This window comes from Asterias rubens, chromosome 9 (genome assembly GCF_902459465.1).
Source record: "Asterias rubens chromosome 9, eAstRub1.3, whole genome shotgun sequence".
NCBI lineage: Eukaryota > Metazoa > Echinodermata > Asteroidea > Forcipulatida > Asteriidae > Asterias > Asterias rubens.
In genome coordinates, this window is record NC_047070.1 from 17,841,638 (window position 1) to 17,858,969 (window position 17,332).

Consider the following 17,332-nt stretch of genomic DNA (forward strand, 5'->3'; position numbering starts at 1 on the left):
CGCTATATAAATTCCCTCCGATTGATTGACCATGATGACCAGTTACTCAGTAATAACCCCCTTTGTTGACCTCAATGTAACACTTTTACAAATTATTTTCTAATGCCAGGTTTATTTTAAGTGTTTAGTTAACATAACATTTGACTTGTGTGTAATTTATCATTCCACTGAGTGAAATGTACACATGTGGCAGCTGTGTATTGTCTAGATAAGTCTAAATTGTAGGGGTAGCCCCTCGATTGTCCAAATAACTGTTTTGGGAAGGCGCATTGTATGTTTCGGCTCAAACATGGAGCTATAATGGACTGTTTCAATTAGCTCACCCCACCATCTCAATCCACCTGTCTCCCCTTCTCCCACCCCCAACCTTATACCCCCCCCCAAAATAAAGTTTTGGTCTTGGAAAAGATTATTCATTAACAATGCAAGTCAATCAAGCTCCATCTTAAAAAATTAAAAATAACAGTCAAAACACACTGATCACTGGAGTCATCACAGCCACTATTTATTTCATAGTCCTCCTTTTATTTATACAAAAGACATAGCTCTGTCATCCCTTAAAATACAGGAGAAAAAAAACTTGATGTGCCACTCCCCTTTTGCATGAAAAACTTAATCCACAACAGTTTTCCAGATTTGTAAAAAGAAAATTGGGGATTATGTACAAACTATAATGATTTTGAATAGGCTTTGATTTTTCGAAGCCATTCTCACAACAATGTGTGCCTTTCAACAAATTATATATATATATGTACATTTTCACAACTACAATATACAGACAGACCTAGCATTTTCTCATTCCCACTTTTCGCCAAGAAAAAGAAAGACAAGAAAAAACATGGTCGAAGGCATCCCTACTAGAATTAGAGGTATAAGTGTTTTCTCAATATCTTTATAAATTAATGGACGGGTGTACATTTTGAATTTTTAAGAAAAATATAAAAGGCATTATCAGAACCATTAAATCGTATGGGTTTTTCTTTATTAGAGCGGCAAAGAACAGTACCAAAAGATACAGTAACACCACAGCTGCCAAGTTTTGTTTGTTTGTTGTTGTTTTGGTGTTTGTCTGATCTTAATTAAATCTGCAATGGCAGACAGCATAAGTAAGATACATAATTGGACTCTTATGCATCGATGACAATCATGGTAATGCAAACAAAAATTGCAATAAGTATTCTCCACTAAGATATGACAGGGCCGGCAGAGAGCTGTCGACTTCTACTGAAGGAGTTTAATTTCTGTCCAGCTACGTCAGTCATGATACCCTTTGCCTGTAGGGATGCCTGCTTCTCTCTCCTCTGCTCCAGTTCTTTCCATCGACTCTCCTCTATTGTCCGCTGTTCATGTAAAGGAAAATTAGATTGTGTTCTCAGTTAATACATGAAGGTGCAGTTTGTTTTTACAAATTATATTCACATTGGATGGAGACAGGGTAATTTCAGAAAAGAAACCGCGCTTAAGAAGCATATTTCACGAGTTAGCAGGAAGTTTTTGCTCGTGTGAGAGCGTACTCCACGTTACTAGGCATTCTTCACTTGCACAACTACGGCAGAAACTTTAAATATTAGCATGGAAAACATGCAGACAATGGCATGACCTTATACTTTGTGCTTCTTGGTTGAGTGGTAATAAGTCTTCTTGCAGCTTTTTGTGGCCGTTATAGACAATTAATTGGTACACGCCGCTTGCGGCTACTACAGTTTAAAGAGTCAAGTTTACCTTTTGTTTATTCAGAGTTCTAATCTTGGAAGCAGAATGCTTGGACTGTTTCATCTTCATCTCCTCGTTGGCTTTCAATCGTTCTTGCCTCCGTTGTTCAAGCTTCTGCTGGAGATCGGCCAGTTTGGGATCTTTAACCTCTGGTTTCTTGGCAGAGTTTTTCATCTCTTGCCTGGAAGACAAGTTGAACAAAAGAATCTTTAATGAATTAATAATAATGAACATAAAACAATAGCTCCTTTCAAATACTCAATTCACAGAGCTCTGATAATCCTACAGATAAAAAGTGATTAAACCTACACTGCAAATTTCTTTGCTAAGCATCGACTCCAGAAATAGAGAACCGCTGCTAATCTTAATCCACATGAAAAGGCATGCTCAACTTCCAGGTAGTACTGTAGTTAATTACCAGGACAGTTCTTTTCTGTCTCTCAAATTTTGAAAAATCTACTCCGCAGCAGTAGAAGTTCTCAATAGAAAAATCTACACAGCAAAGTAAACATATATGGTATTACCGCAAACCAAATACCTCACCATGCAATGCCTGAAAAAACACTGATATATCTACCTGACAGCTGCATTTTGTCCTTCCACCACTCTGTGTTTTGATATCTGCTGTAAAGTATCCATCAGTTTCCGATCCTTGGCCGCCTTCGATTCCAAGATTTCATCTCGCTTGTTCTCTTCTTTCGCCTGTTGTTCTGTCGCCATAAGAGCGAGGCGCTCTTTCAACTAGACAAGACAAAAACAAAATAATATTGATGTGGGTTGTGCTCTACAGTTTCAAACAAAAGACCATAGACACCTGTGTGGAGAGTGTGACTGTGGAAATATTGTTTTTGACATCATAATCAAAATCACAATTCCAGTGTGTGTTTGATCCAAATTGATTATTCTCACCAGCATGAGGAATTCTAGCACTAGTGTAGCTAAAAAATTAACTATAAACGCGTCATGCAAAACAATTACATTAACAAATCACATAACTGGTTACTATGGTTGATCCGATTGCTGCATTTAAAATAATCATGCCAACAAGTTTTCATTGATATAAATCATAAAATCTATAATCAGTCACCCATCTAATGAATTCCCAACAAATCCGACCCAAAGACAGTGAACAATTAAAAAATTGTCCAATTTGTGTTTATACTATTTTTGTCAAGATTTCCTACCTCCGCCACTGACATCTCAGAGAGGAGGGAGTGGCCAGCGGTGGCCGTCCAATCAACAAGTTTGTTGCGGCTTTTGGGCGTGGCCTCCATGGCTCGGATCTGCTGGATCAGCTCCATCTTGCGTTTCATCTCAGCCTCAGCCTCTTCAAATGCTTGCCTCAGAAGCTCTCTGCTTTCCTCACTGACTTCCTCCACTGCAAAGAAAATAAACATTATACGAAATTAGACAGAAATAATTCTGAAAAATACTAACGAAATAGAAAAAGCTTGAATATGAGGACCATTCCATATATTGACCCCCTTGCACCAACCGCATATTATTACTCAACTCAAGCTTCTTCTCCTGCTGCACCAAGGCTATGGAATAACATCCCCTTGCTATTTGCAATGCTACCTCAATAACTGAAATTAAGCATCTCCTCAAAACGCACACTTTTAAACACCACACTGTCCAATAATCAACAATTTTCTTGTTTATTTCTTCTTTCATAAAACATGAATGAAACTCTCACCTATCTTGCGTTTGTAATCTTGTATTTTGTTCTTGGCCTCCTTGGCATTCTTATGTCCCGAGATGACATCTTCCACCATCTGTTTCAGAACCTCTTCTTCTTTTAATCTTCGTGCTACATACTCTTGCATCATCTTTTCTGCCTAGAAAAAAACAAAACCCCAAATAATGGTAAAAATGTTTTAAAAAGCGCCACATTGGGCAGATTTTAACAAAGCATTTTGATAGTACATAGCATATACACCACATCAAGAAGTTATTCCTGGGTGGAGAAGAGCAACTAAGGATTTTACATCTAACAAAATGCACAAGTACCAAGGCTGTTGGTGCTCATTGTTGAGTTTTCAATGTGTGCTTGGAATCTCAGGAATTCTTTAAGAGGATTTCAGAGGGGTACTCTGCACAATAGGAAATCAGTGTACTAAAGTATGCCAACATTGGGGAGATACCCTCTGCCCTGTATTGGGCATAGCATACCAATGGGAGCTTCTGGATTTAGTCTGGTTCCCAACCTACCTCCTCCTTCATCTCCTGCACTTTCTGCCTGTTGTCTTTAATCAGTGACTGTCTGGCCAAAATGGCCTCCTCGTGGCTGATTTTGCCCTCGAGCCGACGCCGTTCAATGTCAGCGAGCTGCTCATCCATGTCCTTCTGTTTCATCCCCCGTTGCCACTCTAGGAATTGAGAGGCATCCTTAGCACCAGCTTCAAGAAGCTCAAGCCTAAACAAAAAATAAACAATAAAAAGATTTAATAAGTACAGGGACCCAGATTTGAACCCACATTGTGATGACTTAAATTTGGTGGGGGTTAGCCATGGCACACTATCAACCATTTCTTATACATGTTCCTTTAAGGTTTTTTTTTTTTTTTTTTTTTCAAGGATGTAACTCACTTTTTCATCTCCTCTTCCTCCCGCTTTTGATAGAGGGCGCCCTCCCTAAGGATGGTAGCAGCATTCAGCTTGATTGGGATGTTCTCTGTGATGGCAAGTGGTATATCTTTGGTCTTCTTCTTGTTGAATTGCAGCTTGCCATCTTCCATGGCCAGGATTTCGTTTCGTCGCCGCTGTGTCTTGTCTGATTTCTCTGCATTCGCGCAGGAAAACTGCCTCTTGGTAGCATCGTAGAGATGTTCCTGTGTTTGTAATGAGTGCAATACGGTCATTAATAATCTCAGTGGATACAAAATGGATGTGGTACAGTTTAAGAAATATTTCAGTGCAAAGAACACAATTATAATCTCTAACTCGGGTTCCTTCCCCAAGCTAAAATCTGCCCAAGAAGAGTCATGTTGGCAGGTCACTGCTATCGTCACCCTGAGCTTCCAGCAAGTAAGCTTATCCTCTGGGAGCCCAAGCTAGGTTGAACCCAAAGAGGTCGAGGTCACCTGACTTATGTTGATCAACTAAGAAGGGACAGTGGGTTTGTGCAGATGAAATATCTACATGCATGAAGGACAGGGAGGGAGATCTAGAGACAACTCTGTCCTTACATCTTTGACCGAGGACACTACTCAAAATAGAATGAAAAGAGATGACTCACCTCAACTCTTCTCCTATTTCGTTCCTTGGCTTCTACAATCAGCTTGTCTTCCCTTGGTATGTCATAGGTGCTCTTGGGTACAGGTTTATGTCTATGAACAGTTGGTATCTTATCCGGCATAGGAACACTCCTAGGTCTTGGCTGTGTTAAACTGAAGGGCTTTACCTCTTCAAATAAAAACATTACAATTATCGTTAGGCTCAGTTATTTTCCAAATTATCATTCCAACCACCAGGGTTTCAAATCATCGCTTGACTGATACTTTAATTTTCATAAAAAATTGTTGAGAAAGTGATGATAAATCATGTTATTCTGGCAGGGATTGCACTTGTATGTGCGATTATGCTCATAATGCTGGATTATAAAACCCACACTCTGCTGCTGACAACACCAGAGCTTGGGTCCAATGTACTAGACCACTCGGCCATGCCACGCGTATATGCTGGGCACTTGATAAAGGTAGATAGGAGTATGCTGAAAAAGGGCTTTTGGAAATGTTGTTTTTCTTACCAGTTGCTGTTTTTACTGTCCTCTTGGCTTGGACTTTGTTGGCGATTTTATCTGCAAGCTGATTTACTAGTTCATTTAACTCAGGAAGCCACCTTTAGCAAGTTGTAAAAGTACAAAAGAAAAAAGGTTGCTTTATGTAGCTTGGTTTTCAGCAAGAAATTAAATGTTTAGTAGAATTGCATACTATGTTATTTTTTATTTGTAAACAGATACATATCGTTGCATCAGTGCAAAAACAATGTAAAGGAAATTTACCTCAGGATTGGTGACATGAGTTGGACCTGAACGTAACTGTTTTCGTAAATCTTACACCATTCATCTTTTATCCACTTCTTTAGGTTGGACTCATCCAGGAAAAATGCTAGAAACTGATAAATAACAAGGGGGAAACCTATAATGTCATTTATGTTTAATTTAGCAGCAATCATACACGATCTGTTCACCATTTATGAAATACATTTTTTTGCGCTTTATAAGGGTTGTTTATACAAGCTTATTGAACTAAATGGTGAAACAGTTTTCAAATTAGATCTTTGAGTCAGCCTGTGAAAGAACAAACATGTCAAAGGTTTAATTTATTGTCAAACAGTTAGCTGATTAAAACTCCCAAGCCTACGCTTTATGCACATTTCTCTGCTATTAAAAAAACCCGCAAAATTCCGGTTATGGTTGAACTTATAGGAAATTGGAATAGGGGTTCAATAAACACACTGCGAACCAGCTCAAAAAAATCTTTGACCTTACCCTGAACATCTTGTTAACATCCTGTGATCGAACAAACTTCCTAAAGTTGGTCATCTCCAGCTCATCAAGTCGATACAACGCCAAATAGCATAAAACTAGGAAGAATAATTGCATAATGCATATTGTAAAATTGTATATATTTATCTACATTTGTATGGGGTTGAAACAATCAAACAGTGTTAAAACCCAAAGGTATACTTTAAGTCTGTATGCCTTTAAGTCCCCTTCCACTCACCTGTATATAGATTGATGTCTGTGCGGAGGCAGCTCTTGCCTGCCCGCAAGTAAAATCCGCTGACAACCACGCCCATGATACGGGTGTGGCGGACACACCCAGAAAAGACCTCGGTGAGGAAGACTTGTTCCTCGTCATCGAGATTCTGTGAATAAAATATCAGCAGACGAGAATACAGGTTTTTGAAATGAAAGTTTCACAGATTTAGTTTGATGGTATGTAAATCTGTGACTAAGATTGAAACAAACAGTGGGCTCCAATTACCTATACAACCCCTTTAATATTAGACTTGTTTGTGTCCCGCTAATTACCGTGTTTTCACCGAGATATGTCTTCAGATGTTGTTCCACCCCATAAGCATTGGGATCATAGCCATCTAGTATGGCTATACAATGATGCAGCAGTGATGCATGATTCATCGTTAAAGTCAAGACCTGTGTGAAGGGAAAATTATATATAATTAATATTCAAGTTCAACTTTCAAGGTTTACACTAATAAAATAATAATACAGCAGTTCATGAGTTTGAAGTTAATTAATAATATGCAATAAGTTGAGTACTATGATTATGATTTAATTAACAGGAAAGATATTTCATAAGTAGGACCCCCTATGCAATGTATAATAACCTCTCAAAAATTATCTTTTAAATAGGTTTCATGATTAAGAATGACACTGATCGAAAACTTCAGGAAATTACACAACCGCCAACGTTGTTCCGCACACACACGACCCATCATGACAACGGTGGTTCATAAACTCTACGGAATCGTCTACAAAAACGTCATTAAAATTACAATTTGTAACAATCATGAAGTAATTTGATAAATGAATATATGATTGATAAAAGGGTACTCACTTTATACACATCAATTACTCTTAATAAGACCAAAATTAAGGCCAAATTCCGGTAAGATTTTTGTGAAGTTTACTGATTTGTTGACCTAAACAACGGAAGTGCGCCACCAACGATGGCTCAGTCATACTTTGGCTGTCACGGCATTTCATTTGTCGACATTCCCCCATTCATTCTCTATTAGAACTTTTGATTGGCTGATCAATTGTTCGGCAGAAACAACATGGCGGCGTCCATGAGCCGTGGGATTATGTAACCAGAGAAAAGAACACAGAATTTGTTATTATAAAGTTCTTGAGAAAAAGTAAGTAGAAATTTATTATATCTAGAAACTAAATAATGTTTGACTGGCATGGGACAATTTTTACGATGTCAGTGCTAGATAGTAGATGGTTATTAACATTAAATTAGATTTTAAAAAACGAAATAAAGTAAACCCCCCAAAAAAGGAGCAGGCTGCATCAAAAATATGCAGTGCCGGGGGGTGGGGGGGTCTTCTCGCCTCCAGCCAGCTCGCCCCCTGACAATGTCCGCCCCAAATAACTTTCCGTATGGCGCCACCACTTTTTCACCCTTTTTTACAAAAAGGGATATATCAATCAGGTAAATTAGATACTATATTATTTTATTTCGAATGAAAAAGTGGTGGCGCCATACGGAAACTTTTCCTAAATTAGATACTATATTATTTCATATCGAATGAAAAAGTGGTGGCGCCATACGGAAACTTTTCCATAAGGTTTATCGCGATTCAGAAACGCAATGCATTGTGGGAAGGAATATGGGGCGTTTCTATGCAGTTTCTACGACTTGCGCACGCAACGCCTATACCTTTGTGTGGGTTCAACAGCGCCCTCTCTTGATATTTTGCTATTCGCGATAAACCTTATTGAGGAAAAGTAGATTCTGTTTACATATCGAATGAAAAAGTGGTGGCGCCATACGGAACCTTTCCAAATACTTGAACTTTCCACTACAAAAAAGAATGGACAAAATTTAAAACTCTCATTCAATTTAAAATGCTTGTTTTAATTAAATATTTATTTCGGCCTGTTTTGTTATTTTAGAAAAAAAATGTATACTATTTGTAAGTATAAATATATCATGTAAAATTTAGGGGAATGAAGTTTATTTCTTGATGACTATTTTTACCCAAAACTAAACACACTGCTGCTGGGGGCAACTTTGCCAGGGGACGACATAGTCTTGGGCGACATTCTCAGGGGGAGGGGCGACTTCGCTAGAGGGTGACATTGTCACTGTCAGGCCAAGGGGGCGCCTTTGCAGGGGCAACTTTGCTGAAGGCGAGCTGGCTAGGGGGCGAGATGACCAGCATCCAGTACAAGTTTTCTTATTTGGAATTTTTGTGACAAAAAGACAAACAAGATCAAAGACAAAAGGCCACCAGACTTAACTAAGTGTGGGCGTGCCTTTTAGCGACCAAAGGCTACAATAAAACTGTGGCCTTGGGCCTGCAGCCAGTGTTAATTTTAAACCCTGCTCTCTGAACTAAATCAAATATATCTGGAAAAGTCAAAATTAATACCACATTCTATTTTTATGTCTAACAGTTGACAGTTTCATAGAGAATCGTCTGAATGTTTGGCATGGTAATCGGTAGAAACTTCTGCATCAACAGAATCCCGAAGGAGGCAACACTGACAAGATGGGCTTGGGTGAAGAGTGGAAAAGTAAAAGCAGCAGCACTAGCTGGTGTAATGATTGGGTCAGTTTGATTCTTCAGCCACACAATTACTGACCCTTTTGAAAATCTAAATATTTAAAGGGAATGGATTTTATACGTTTTTTTTTTTTTTATACTATGTATTAAATGTAGATAAAAAGCTGTAAAGTCTGGAGTTGCGATGATGGAAGTAATCCTCCATCCTCTGTGACTGTCGGGAGGATGGAGGGTTACGATCAACACAACTAGTAAGTCTGGTGAATCAGGATAGAAAAAACATTCAAAAAGAAAACCCAGAAACTTTTCTTTGCAGAGAAGACGAGATTATTTATGGTTCACTTTGAAAATATCTCACGTATCCAACATGCAATTTAATTTTTTTATTATAAATTACATTTTTTGAAATGAAAAACAATCAGACCTACATATTTTCTCCATGCAACCGCTTATGATATGTGATGTTGATATTTGTTTTACAGAGGAGGATTATTCTTATACAGAGAATGGGTTAGCTTGGATCGGGCTGTCCACTACAAATCAGACGCTGCTATCCGTGATCGACCAAACCCTTACATCTATGTCACCCCTGCACCCAATGGAGGTAAGTCATTCCACTTTTCTTGTATAGGTAACACTAATGGCCCAGTTTCATAGAGCTGCTTAACTGCTGATTTAATGGCATTGTTTTTAACTAATAATTGTTTTATTCCTATGTTCCAATTGAAACTAAATTTCTGTATAGTTATGATGCAGACAATAAAACATTCTAATTATTGTTTGCTATAGGAGTTGTGCACCCTTACCTGGTAGGTCTGCTGCCCTCTAGTGGCAGAGCTTTCAAAAAGTCTCACATTGAAACTAAATTTCTGTATAGTTATGATGCAGACAATAAAATATTCTAATTAAAAAAAAAAAAAATTGTTTACTGAAAAAACCCAAGCCAACTACGCAAAACCAGCCAACAGTTATTTGGATAGAACCATTGAACGGACTACTCATCATTGGTTTTTGAAGAATAGATTCATTCCAGTCTTGTAGTTCTCAATCAAATTCCAACCAGCCCAGGCCTGATTCATTGACATGGTACTGCCCTTGAAATGCTCCAGTAGAAGTTTACAATTTCCTCATAGGGTGCCCTTTACAAAGGAGAAAATGCCTTGGTGCCCTTGCCCTTTAAAGAAACGAAGCATACCTGTTCTAATAACATTGATTTTCTCTGTTCATTTAGAAGACCTCGTGACCCAGATGAGGAGTAATTTGAAACTGAGATTATCCCTCCTGGAACATTTCCTTGAAGATAATCATCCTGAAGGTATTTTTAGGCACCGTCTTGAAAATATTCCAAGATAACTTGATAGACTTGTCCACAGTGTATTCATTTACCTGCAATATATCTCCAAGCGGTCCGATTACATTGTAGATAACTTTGAGGGAACAGTATTGCAACAAGCCCATAAAAATGTGTGTTTTCTGGTATGGTTGTCTGCAGATTGTGACACAGCACTTTGTAAAACATGACATTGTGCTGTGTAAAGTAAAATGAGTCTATACTTAGAACAGAGCTCTGCATACCTTATAAAAAATAATGAGCACTTTGAGATGCCTTTTGGTGTGATAAAGTAATACATAAAAACACTGTGTATTATCATCATTAGCATAATAACAACCACAAGAAAAGAAGTACTGTACATTATCAAACAATATTATTTTATGCACAAAATTATGAAACAAAGTTAATCAAATTTCCCGTCGCTTTTCAGTGCTTTCCAAGCTACCCCTTGATCGGACGAGTGAGGACCCATGGCGTCTCTTGAAGAAGGCCCAGTCTGACAACCCTCAACGCCGGCGAGCTGCTGTGGCTAAACTAGCTAAGAAACACCACTGGCATGGTAATTAACACTGGCTTGGTATTTGCAACACTTAACACCTTGAAGGCAAAGTTTACCTTTTGGATTTTTGAACCGTTCGATTGTTTTATATAAATGTAGATAGACATATAATAGAACTAACTTGTGAAAATTAGCTCCTCAGCAAAAATGAAATTTTTGTTAGTATTGTGGCACCGGCCAAAACAATTTAATTTACATGGAATTTTGGCTGGTATTTTATTTCTGACTCGGACCTATCCCTCTTTCTCTTCCAGATGCTGAATACAGAGCTATCGCCCAAGCCTGTGATCTGAGAACTCTGATTGGTCTAGCCAGGTCAGCTGATGTGGATATGCGCTTCTTTCTGGATCCACCTTCTCTTGATGAGTCAAAGGTAGTTAACAAATCTCCTTGTCAACTAACAATTTTCTTTGTTGTGCTGTGTAAATTTGTTCTTAAGAAGTTGACTCACTACTTTTTTGATCTGAAAGAACTGTCCAGCTTAGTAAGTTCTACCTGGGGATGTACAGTAGGAAATCGGCAGGGACTACTACTTTTGCTTAATGGATCAAGGGGCAGAGTGTTTTGTTTAATTGGTTTGTTTGTCTTTACAAGGAGAACACAGAGGAAGGGTTCAAGCGACTGCTAGGAGCTCTGCCGAGGGACAACATTGACAGATGTACCGAATTCTTCACCTTGAGAGCCGTGGCCGAGAGCAAGGCAGTCCAGGCCAGTGATCATGTGAGTCTTTAGAATTTACCCTGAGTCTTTACAGTGACTAGCAAGCAGGACCAGTTATCTTGTAATTGGTCGGAACATTTCTGATATCCAACCGTAATTTCACACTTTGCAGCTCTCTTCCCCCTTAAGACTATTATTATAACTGTACAGACTTTTTATGACTATTAAACTTTGCTACGAACTTGTAATCTGAGATTGAAGACCTTTGTTTCTTTCAAATGTGTTTTTGATTCAGAGTGGAACGTTGTGCTTTGGGGGCAACACTCTGTCATTTGTAACGGGTCTGAGTAAGATCCCAGAGGAGGCCAGAGAGACTGTAAACCTACAGGCCCTCGTCAGTCACTCTGAGGTAAGTAACAGGGGACACCAGACATTGGGAAGGAGCTGATCTTATAGCCTTGCTACCACATGCAGCACGCTGTATTGATACCTCTCGTCACTAATCCCTGGTGGGGATGTACTGAAAAACAATGCCGATTTACATACACTCTTTTTCCTAAACAAGATTTCCAGATTTTTCTTCAACATTCATTCTCATGCCTGAATAACACAAAGTTTGCTTTGATTTTGAAGGTACCCACCCACTGTGAAGAGATAGTAAACCATGGTGGACTCCAACTCTTAATGAAGCTGCGATCCTCCAAGGCAGCAGTCAGCCTCAAGATTCAGTGTTACATCGCTCGTATCCTCGCCAACATGGCACTAAATGAACATCTTCATGCTAAGATAGTGCAGGCAGGTAAGGTACACAGAGCTTGAGGATTCTCAATTTCGTATAAATACCACAGTGGCGTTTGTGATGCATGTGAGTGCCTTGTTGCAGAAAATGGGTGGTCAGGTTGGTGTTGAGCTATCTTTCCTCCCCATTCCTCCACTAGAACCTTGGTTTGAATCACGCCAGGGGCACTATTGTGGATTGGGTTTTCAGTCCGTACCTAGTTGGTAGAGTGCCGGTGTATCAGTCAATGTTTTCCCTCCTGCCGAGATTCTGTCCCCCTTTTCCATAATAGGGGGATAGAATCTACAGAGGACAGATTTCCCCATGACATTGGTATGTTAATCCGAAGGTCATTGGTTCATATCCGTGCTAGATATCAGGCATTGTATTCAGTGCTGACCAATCTATTACCCTGCCTTGAACTGACACAATTCTTTCCTCTAGGTTGGGTCAGCGTTCTAGCATCCTGGATGAAGTCGGACTGTATCCCACTGGCGGCTCAGGCTGCGAGGGCGCTAATCAACATGGACAGGGACACCTTGACGGAGAAGCTACACGATGGCATCTTTCTTCTTCACCCACAAGTCAGAATGAGGTCAGAGGTCAATTCCACATAGAGCTAAGATTGATCTCAACTCTAGGGCCTTATTTCATACAGCTATTAATCAGAAAATACTGTTAGCAAATTACTTTGCTCAGCAAAAAATTAGTGGGGCACCAGTTGAAACAATGTTAACCTGATGGAGTTTTTGGCTGTAACTAGTTTTGTTAAGCAAGATTTTTCTTTGTGATGTCACAATACAAATTACAAATCCAGTTTGCAAAATTGTTTTTGGCTTAGTAAATATTTGTGCTTAAGCAGCTCTAATTTCGCCCTGCACTAGGCAATCTTTGGAAGCAGACGTTGTCTTTGTCCACGGTCTGCTTGGAGGTGCCTTCAAAACGTGGCGCCAGAAGGACCCGGAGGCGAAGACGTCAAAAGGACCCATTAAGGAGGAGGAAGAGGAGGTTGAAGTCCATAATGATGAGGCGACAGAATGCTGGCCAAAGGTGAGGTTGGGAGGGGTTAATACTTTAAGAGTTTACAGTTACCCAAGCACCTTTGTCAGAATGTTGTCCTTAAAAGGGACTGTGTCGTTATAATCAAAGCAGGTCTATTGCTCTGCATGGAATAGCTCTTACCCAACTGCTACATGAGCAAGCATGCTCTCCATAATAAAATAACCCTGCTTAATACGGATGCCATGAGAAAGGCAAGTGTAACATTCTTTTAAATGTTACTTTACAGACATGGTTGGCTAAAGACTGCCCCCACATGCGCATCATTACGATATCCTATGACACTCACATGTCGGAATGGTCAGCCAAGTGTCCCTTCCAGAGTGAAAAGTAAGTAAAACAATTTACAAATGGGCTGGTCCTCCTTTAGAACTGTCTTTATATCCCATCCCCCGATAAATAGCTACTTGTTTGAATTTCGCTTCTCACTAGGCTTTCATTTCTCAAATTTAATAAGTTCAGAACGCTGCTGCTTGCCTCTTCTCCACAATCTTATTTTAACATCAAGAACTCCACTTGCTCTTTATCAAACTGCATATCGCATATAAGTTCTTCAAAGCTCTTGGTGACCAATCTCCTGTCTATATAACTGATCTTCTGCATATGTTTGTTCATCAGACGCTCCTTGGCAAACCGTTCAGCTGAGATAGCCAATAAATTACATGAAGCTGGAGTAGGTCAACGACCTATCATCTGGGTGTCTCACTCTATGGGAGGTAAGACTGTTTATTCCCCTACAAGCTGGTATCCTCGCCTCAGATTTGTCTATAACCATGACATATATGTTGGTATAATACTGTGAACTAGATGCGTGGCAAAACATTTCGGAAATTCTATATTGTAGCCTCGGTTTTGAATGCAATAATATTCCTGCTTGATTATTTGAATTGAGTAATTGATGTGTTGTGCTGGAATATTAATATATTACTTGTTTGTCTGGCACCATGAGTGACAAAACTTGTTGATACCGGCAATTTATAACTGCTCTTATTATATTATTATTAATAATCTTTGTGATTTGTTCATCCTATCGTTTTAATATTGTGTTTTTATCCATTCATGTGTCTGGGTTTGTTTTTACACCAGACTATGTACCTTGTATATTTTTGTCTTTTGTGATAGTTTTTAATCTATCTAGCATTTAAGGTTTTTAAAAGTGTGTGTGTAATAATTTATGTAACAAATGACAATGTATATTCTGTCTTTTAAACCTTTTATGTCATTGGTGTATTGTTGTTCTTCTTCTCTGTGATAACTTTTACTTTTGCTAGTTATATTTTGATCAGAGTAATATTATGTTATTTCTTCTATCACGCTGATCCATGTTGATTTTTGATTACGGTCTTTGTAATACTTAATATTTTATTTTGTAAGCATGACATTTTCAGCATAACCGTTTAATAATGCCAATCATGTTTAGTGTTATGAAACTAAAATAAATTAGTTGGCAGAAACAGTCAAACAGTATTACAGGAAGTTACAGGTTAACATAGATGGGCAACCTTACCCTGGTTTCTCAGATCCACCCAGATTTGATATATGCCACTGTATATTAACTATTTATTTTAATTCTTTTAAATACATACTTACATTCACAATAAACTCTATTTTGCTGATCTTTTTATCATGTATAAAGATTAATAAAGATTTTGCAATAAATAAATAAATTAATAAATTATTTAAATTGTCGTGTAGGTTTACTGGTGAAGCAAATGCTACTTGATGCCTGTGAGAATCCCGAGCTGGAGAACATAGCGGAAAAAACTCATGGTGTTATTTTCTTCAGCACACCACACCATGGTTCCTCTCTAGCAGCTGCATCACAGCAGGCTAAAATGCTACTTTATCCATCTGTAGAAGTCAAGGAATTAGTCCAAGGTAAGAGTTATGTTGTTGAATGCGTTTGTCTGTTTAGCCTGAACATGCCTCTTTGTTTTCATCTTCCAGACAAGGTATTTGTTGACAATTTTTGGAGAACTTTGTATAGGTGCTGGTCACCTGTGTCTCCTTGCCACTCACTGGATAGGCATTTTATTAAAATTTGAGTTTTTGAAGTCTCTGTCAATAATTTTAAAGACAGGCACTTTCCTTACTTGGCTTCAATCAGGTGGACAGACCTCAAGCCCAAGGCCTTGTTTCGAAAAGGGACCTAGAAGAAAATTTGTTTTTCAGATTCGCTTATTTGGTCAACCTTTGCAAGCTTGTGCAATCAAATTTGGGATAGTTGTTAAATTCAGCGCATCATAATGGATGTGTTCGTATATTTTGTTTCCCTTTGTAGCTTCCCCATCTCTAAAGAATCTTCATGGTCGCTTCAGAGCCTTTGTGCAGACACGCCATCTACCGGTGCTGAGCTTTGGAGAAACCAAACCACTAAACATTGGACTTGGAGTCAAGACAGTCGTGGTGCCCATTGAGTCTTCACGTAAGTTGCTTGATAATCATTGTTGTTAATTGTGTATATGCCCAAACTTTTTCACGGATGCAGAGAAGACTCGTTTGTATCTTTTCAAAATGTTTGTGTGATGCGGTAGGTTTATGTGCCAACACGCCAAAAACATGCTGCATGCATAAATTTATGATGCACCCAGACACTTCATTGTGCAGCTTGCACAGCTTTTTGTTTATTTGCCCCAGTCAAAGAGGGACAAAAGGTACTGGAATTCATGTTGGAAATCTCGCTTTTCTAGGCCATCGTCCTGTTGGACAAGTGAAGACCACAACAGTCTTTACTGCATTTAGTCATGTGTTCTGAAAAGTTGTCTCGCTGTGAGGCTTGGACAAACTATGGGAATACCAGATTGTCTTTTTAGGACTGCTTGGTGTGTGTTAGTGTTTGCCGCAAGCAACCTCTGGTGTCTCTAAATACACTTTATAAAGTGTATTTTACCTCCTGCACTTTGTCATGTTAGATCCCGGTTATGGCGAGTTCCACTCCTTGAAAGTAAACCACCTTGACATATGCAAGCCAGCGAGTCCCCGCTCACAACTCTACCACCTCACCTTGAGATTCATTAACCACTCAGTGCCGAGGTCGTTGCCCAATCTGCTGTCGGAGAAGCTCAGAGAAGACATGGACGCCGAGGACTCGGCCGAGGTCTTCTACCCGCTCGGAATGAGTTTTGGTGAATAGAAAAACAACTCCAAAGAATATCCTGTAAATATATTAAGTGGGCCTCTCCACATCAAGCAGACAATTTTATAAATGTTCACAAAATCTCTTTTCCCCTGTACATATTTACAGTTTTCAAATGATAGTGATGCAGCTGTAAAAAAACTATGAGGCATTAAAATACGTAAATGCCAATGTTACACATCTCTATATCGGTGGCCAATTAAAGTTCACAGATAAATTAAACTATAAATGGCTAGAAGAAAAATTTTCTTTTCTGCACGGGTAATTGAAAAGTAATTGTTTTTTTTCTGAGGTAAACTGCTTACCAAATGTATATACACGTGTACATGTATGTGGGGCAATGCTTGATTTAAAATTATAGTATTTATAGCTGTGAATAAAATGCCAACTCTGTGCTTTTATTCCATCTATGTTGTTTTACCCTTTCAAGTAAAAACATTTTGTTTGTATTCATCAACTAAGTATATTTATTTATTTTGATTAATAACATAAATGAAAAACAAAGGAAATTTAATTTATAAATTTGTGCGCTTCATTCATTTGTTGTTCTTGGTGTCTGAAGCCATTTTGGAATCACACTTCCTGTATGTGTAGTGACCCACTACCTTTAATAACCCAAGTGTATTATTTTTACTCATACTCAGTTCTGCACGCGAGTACTATTTTGATGGTACTGGTACTATAGTATACTAAAGTACTTGAGTACTCAAGTCCCATTTGATGGTACTTGTACTGTACTCAGTACTATAGTACTTGAGTAGTACTCAAGTACTATTTTGATGGTACTTGTACTCATTCTCGAGTAGTACTCACATTTTGATGGTAGATGTA

General features: G+C 38.7%; 2 protein-coding genes across 3 annotated transcripts; one reads left to right on the forward strand and one right to left on the reverse strand.

The window, feature by feature from the left end:
• Positions 1-502: 502 nt before the first annotated feature.
• Positions 503-7,384, reverse strand: LOC117294341 (cilia- and flagella-associated protein 99-like). Its single transcript, XM_033776706.1, has 14 exons — positions 7,299-7,384; positions 6,752-6,874; positions 6,441-6,585; positions 6,206-6,300; positions 5,717-5,829; positions 5,462-5,553; positions 4,952-5,118; positions 4,303-4,544; positions 3,925-4,129; positions 3,410-3,551; positions 2,898-3,091; positions 2,291-2,454; positions 1,723-1,894; positions 503-1,340 (listed from the first exon to the last, which is right to left on the reverse strand). The coding sequence occupies exons 2-14, from the start codon at positions 6,857-6,859 to the stop codon at positions 1,185-1,187; spliced, it is 1,995 nt and encodes a 664-aa protein (XP_033632597.1). The 5' UTR covers positions 6,860-6,874; positions 7,299-7,384; the 3' UTR covers positions 503-1,184.
• An 80-nt stretch (positions 7,385-7,464) lies between these two features.
• LOC117294263 (protein SERAC1-like) lies at positions 7,465-17,111 on the forward strand. 2 transcript variants are annotated; one of them, XM_033776623.1, is made up of 16 exons: positions 7,465-7,599; positions 8,867-9,021; positions 9,459-9,580; positions 10,208-10,291; positions 10,740-10,868; positions 11,123-11,241; positions 11,463-11,588; positions 11,824-11,937; positions 12,162-12,327; positions 12,751-12,901; positions 13,191-13,356; positions 13,595-13,695; positions 13,984-14,081; positions 15,061-15,243; positions 15,647-15,790; positions 16,278-17,111. In XM_033776623.1, the coding sequence occupies exons 2-16, from the start codon at positions 8,894-8,896 to the stop codon at positions 16,496-16,498; spliced, it is 2,052 nt and encodes a 683-aa protein (XP_033632514.1). In that variant the 5' UTR covers positions 7,465-7,599; positions 8,867-8,893; the 3' UTR covers positions 16,499-17,111. The 2 variants fall into 2 exon arrangements, with proteins under 2 accessions (XP_033632514.1, XP_033632516.1); XM_033776625.1 differs by lacking the exon at positions 8,867-9,021.
• The last annotated feature ends 221 nt before the right edge of the window (positions 17,112-17,332 follow it).

Bases quoted from the DNA above. Each gene is read 5' to 3' on its own strand.
- LOC117294341 (XM_033776706.1), bottom strand. From the start codon at position 6,859: ATGAATCATGCATCACTGCTGCATCATTGTATAGCCATACTAGATGGC. The intron at 3,092-3,409 runs GTGAGAGTTTCA...TTTTCTTTGCAG, and splicing joins AGATTACAAACGCAAGATAG to TGGAGGAAGTCAGTGAGGAA. The intron at 1,341-1,722 runs GTAAACTTGACT...TTACATGAACAG, and splicing joins GAACTCTGAATAAACAAAAG to CGGACAATAGAGGAGAGTCG.
- LOC117294263 (XM_033776623.1), top strand. From the start codon at position 8,894: ATGTTTGGCATGGTAATCGGTAGAAACTTCTGCATCAACAGAATCCCG. The intron at 11,938-12,161 runs GTAAGTAACAGG...TTGATTTTGAAG, and splicing joins CCCTCGTCAGTCACTCTGAG to GTACCCACCCACTGTGAAGA. The intron at 15,244-15,646 runs GTAAGAGTTATG...TTCCCTTTGTAG, and splicing joins AGTCAAGGAATTAGTCCAAG to CTTCCCCATCTCTAAAGAAT.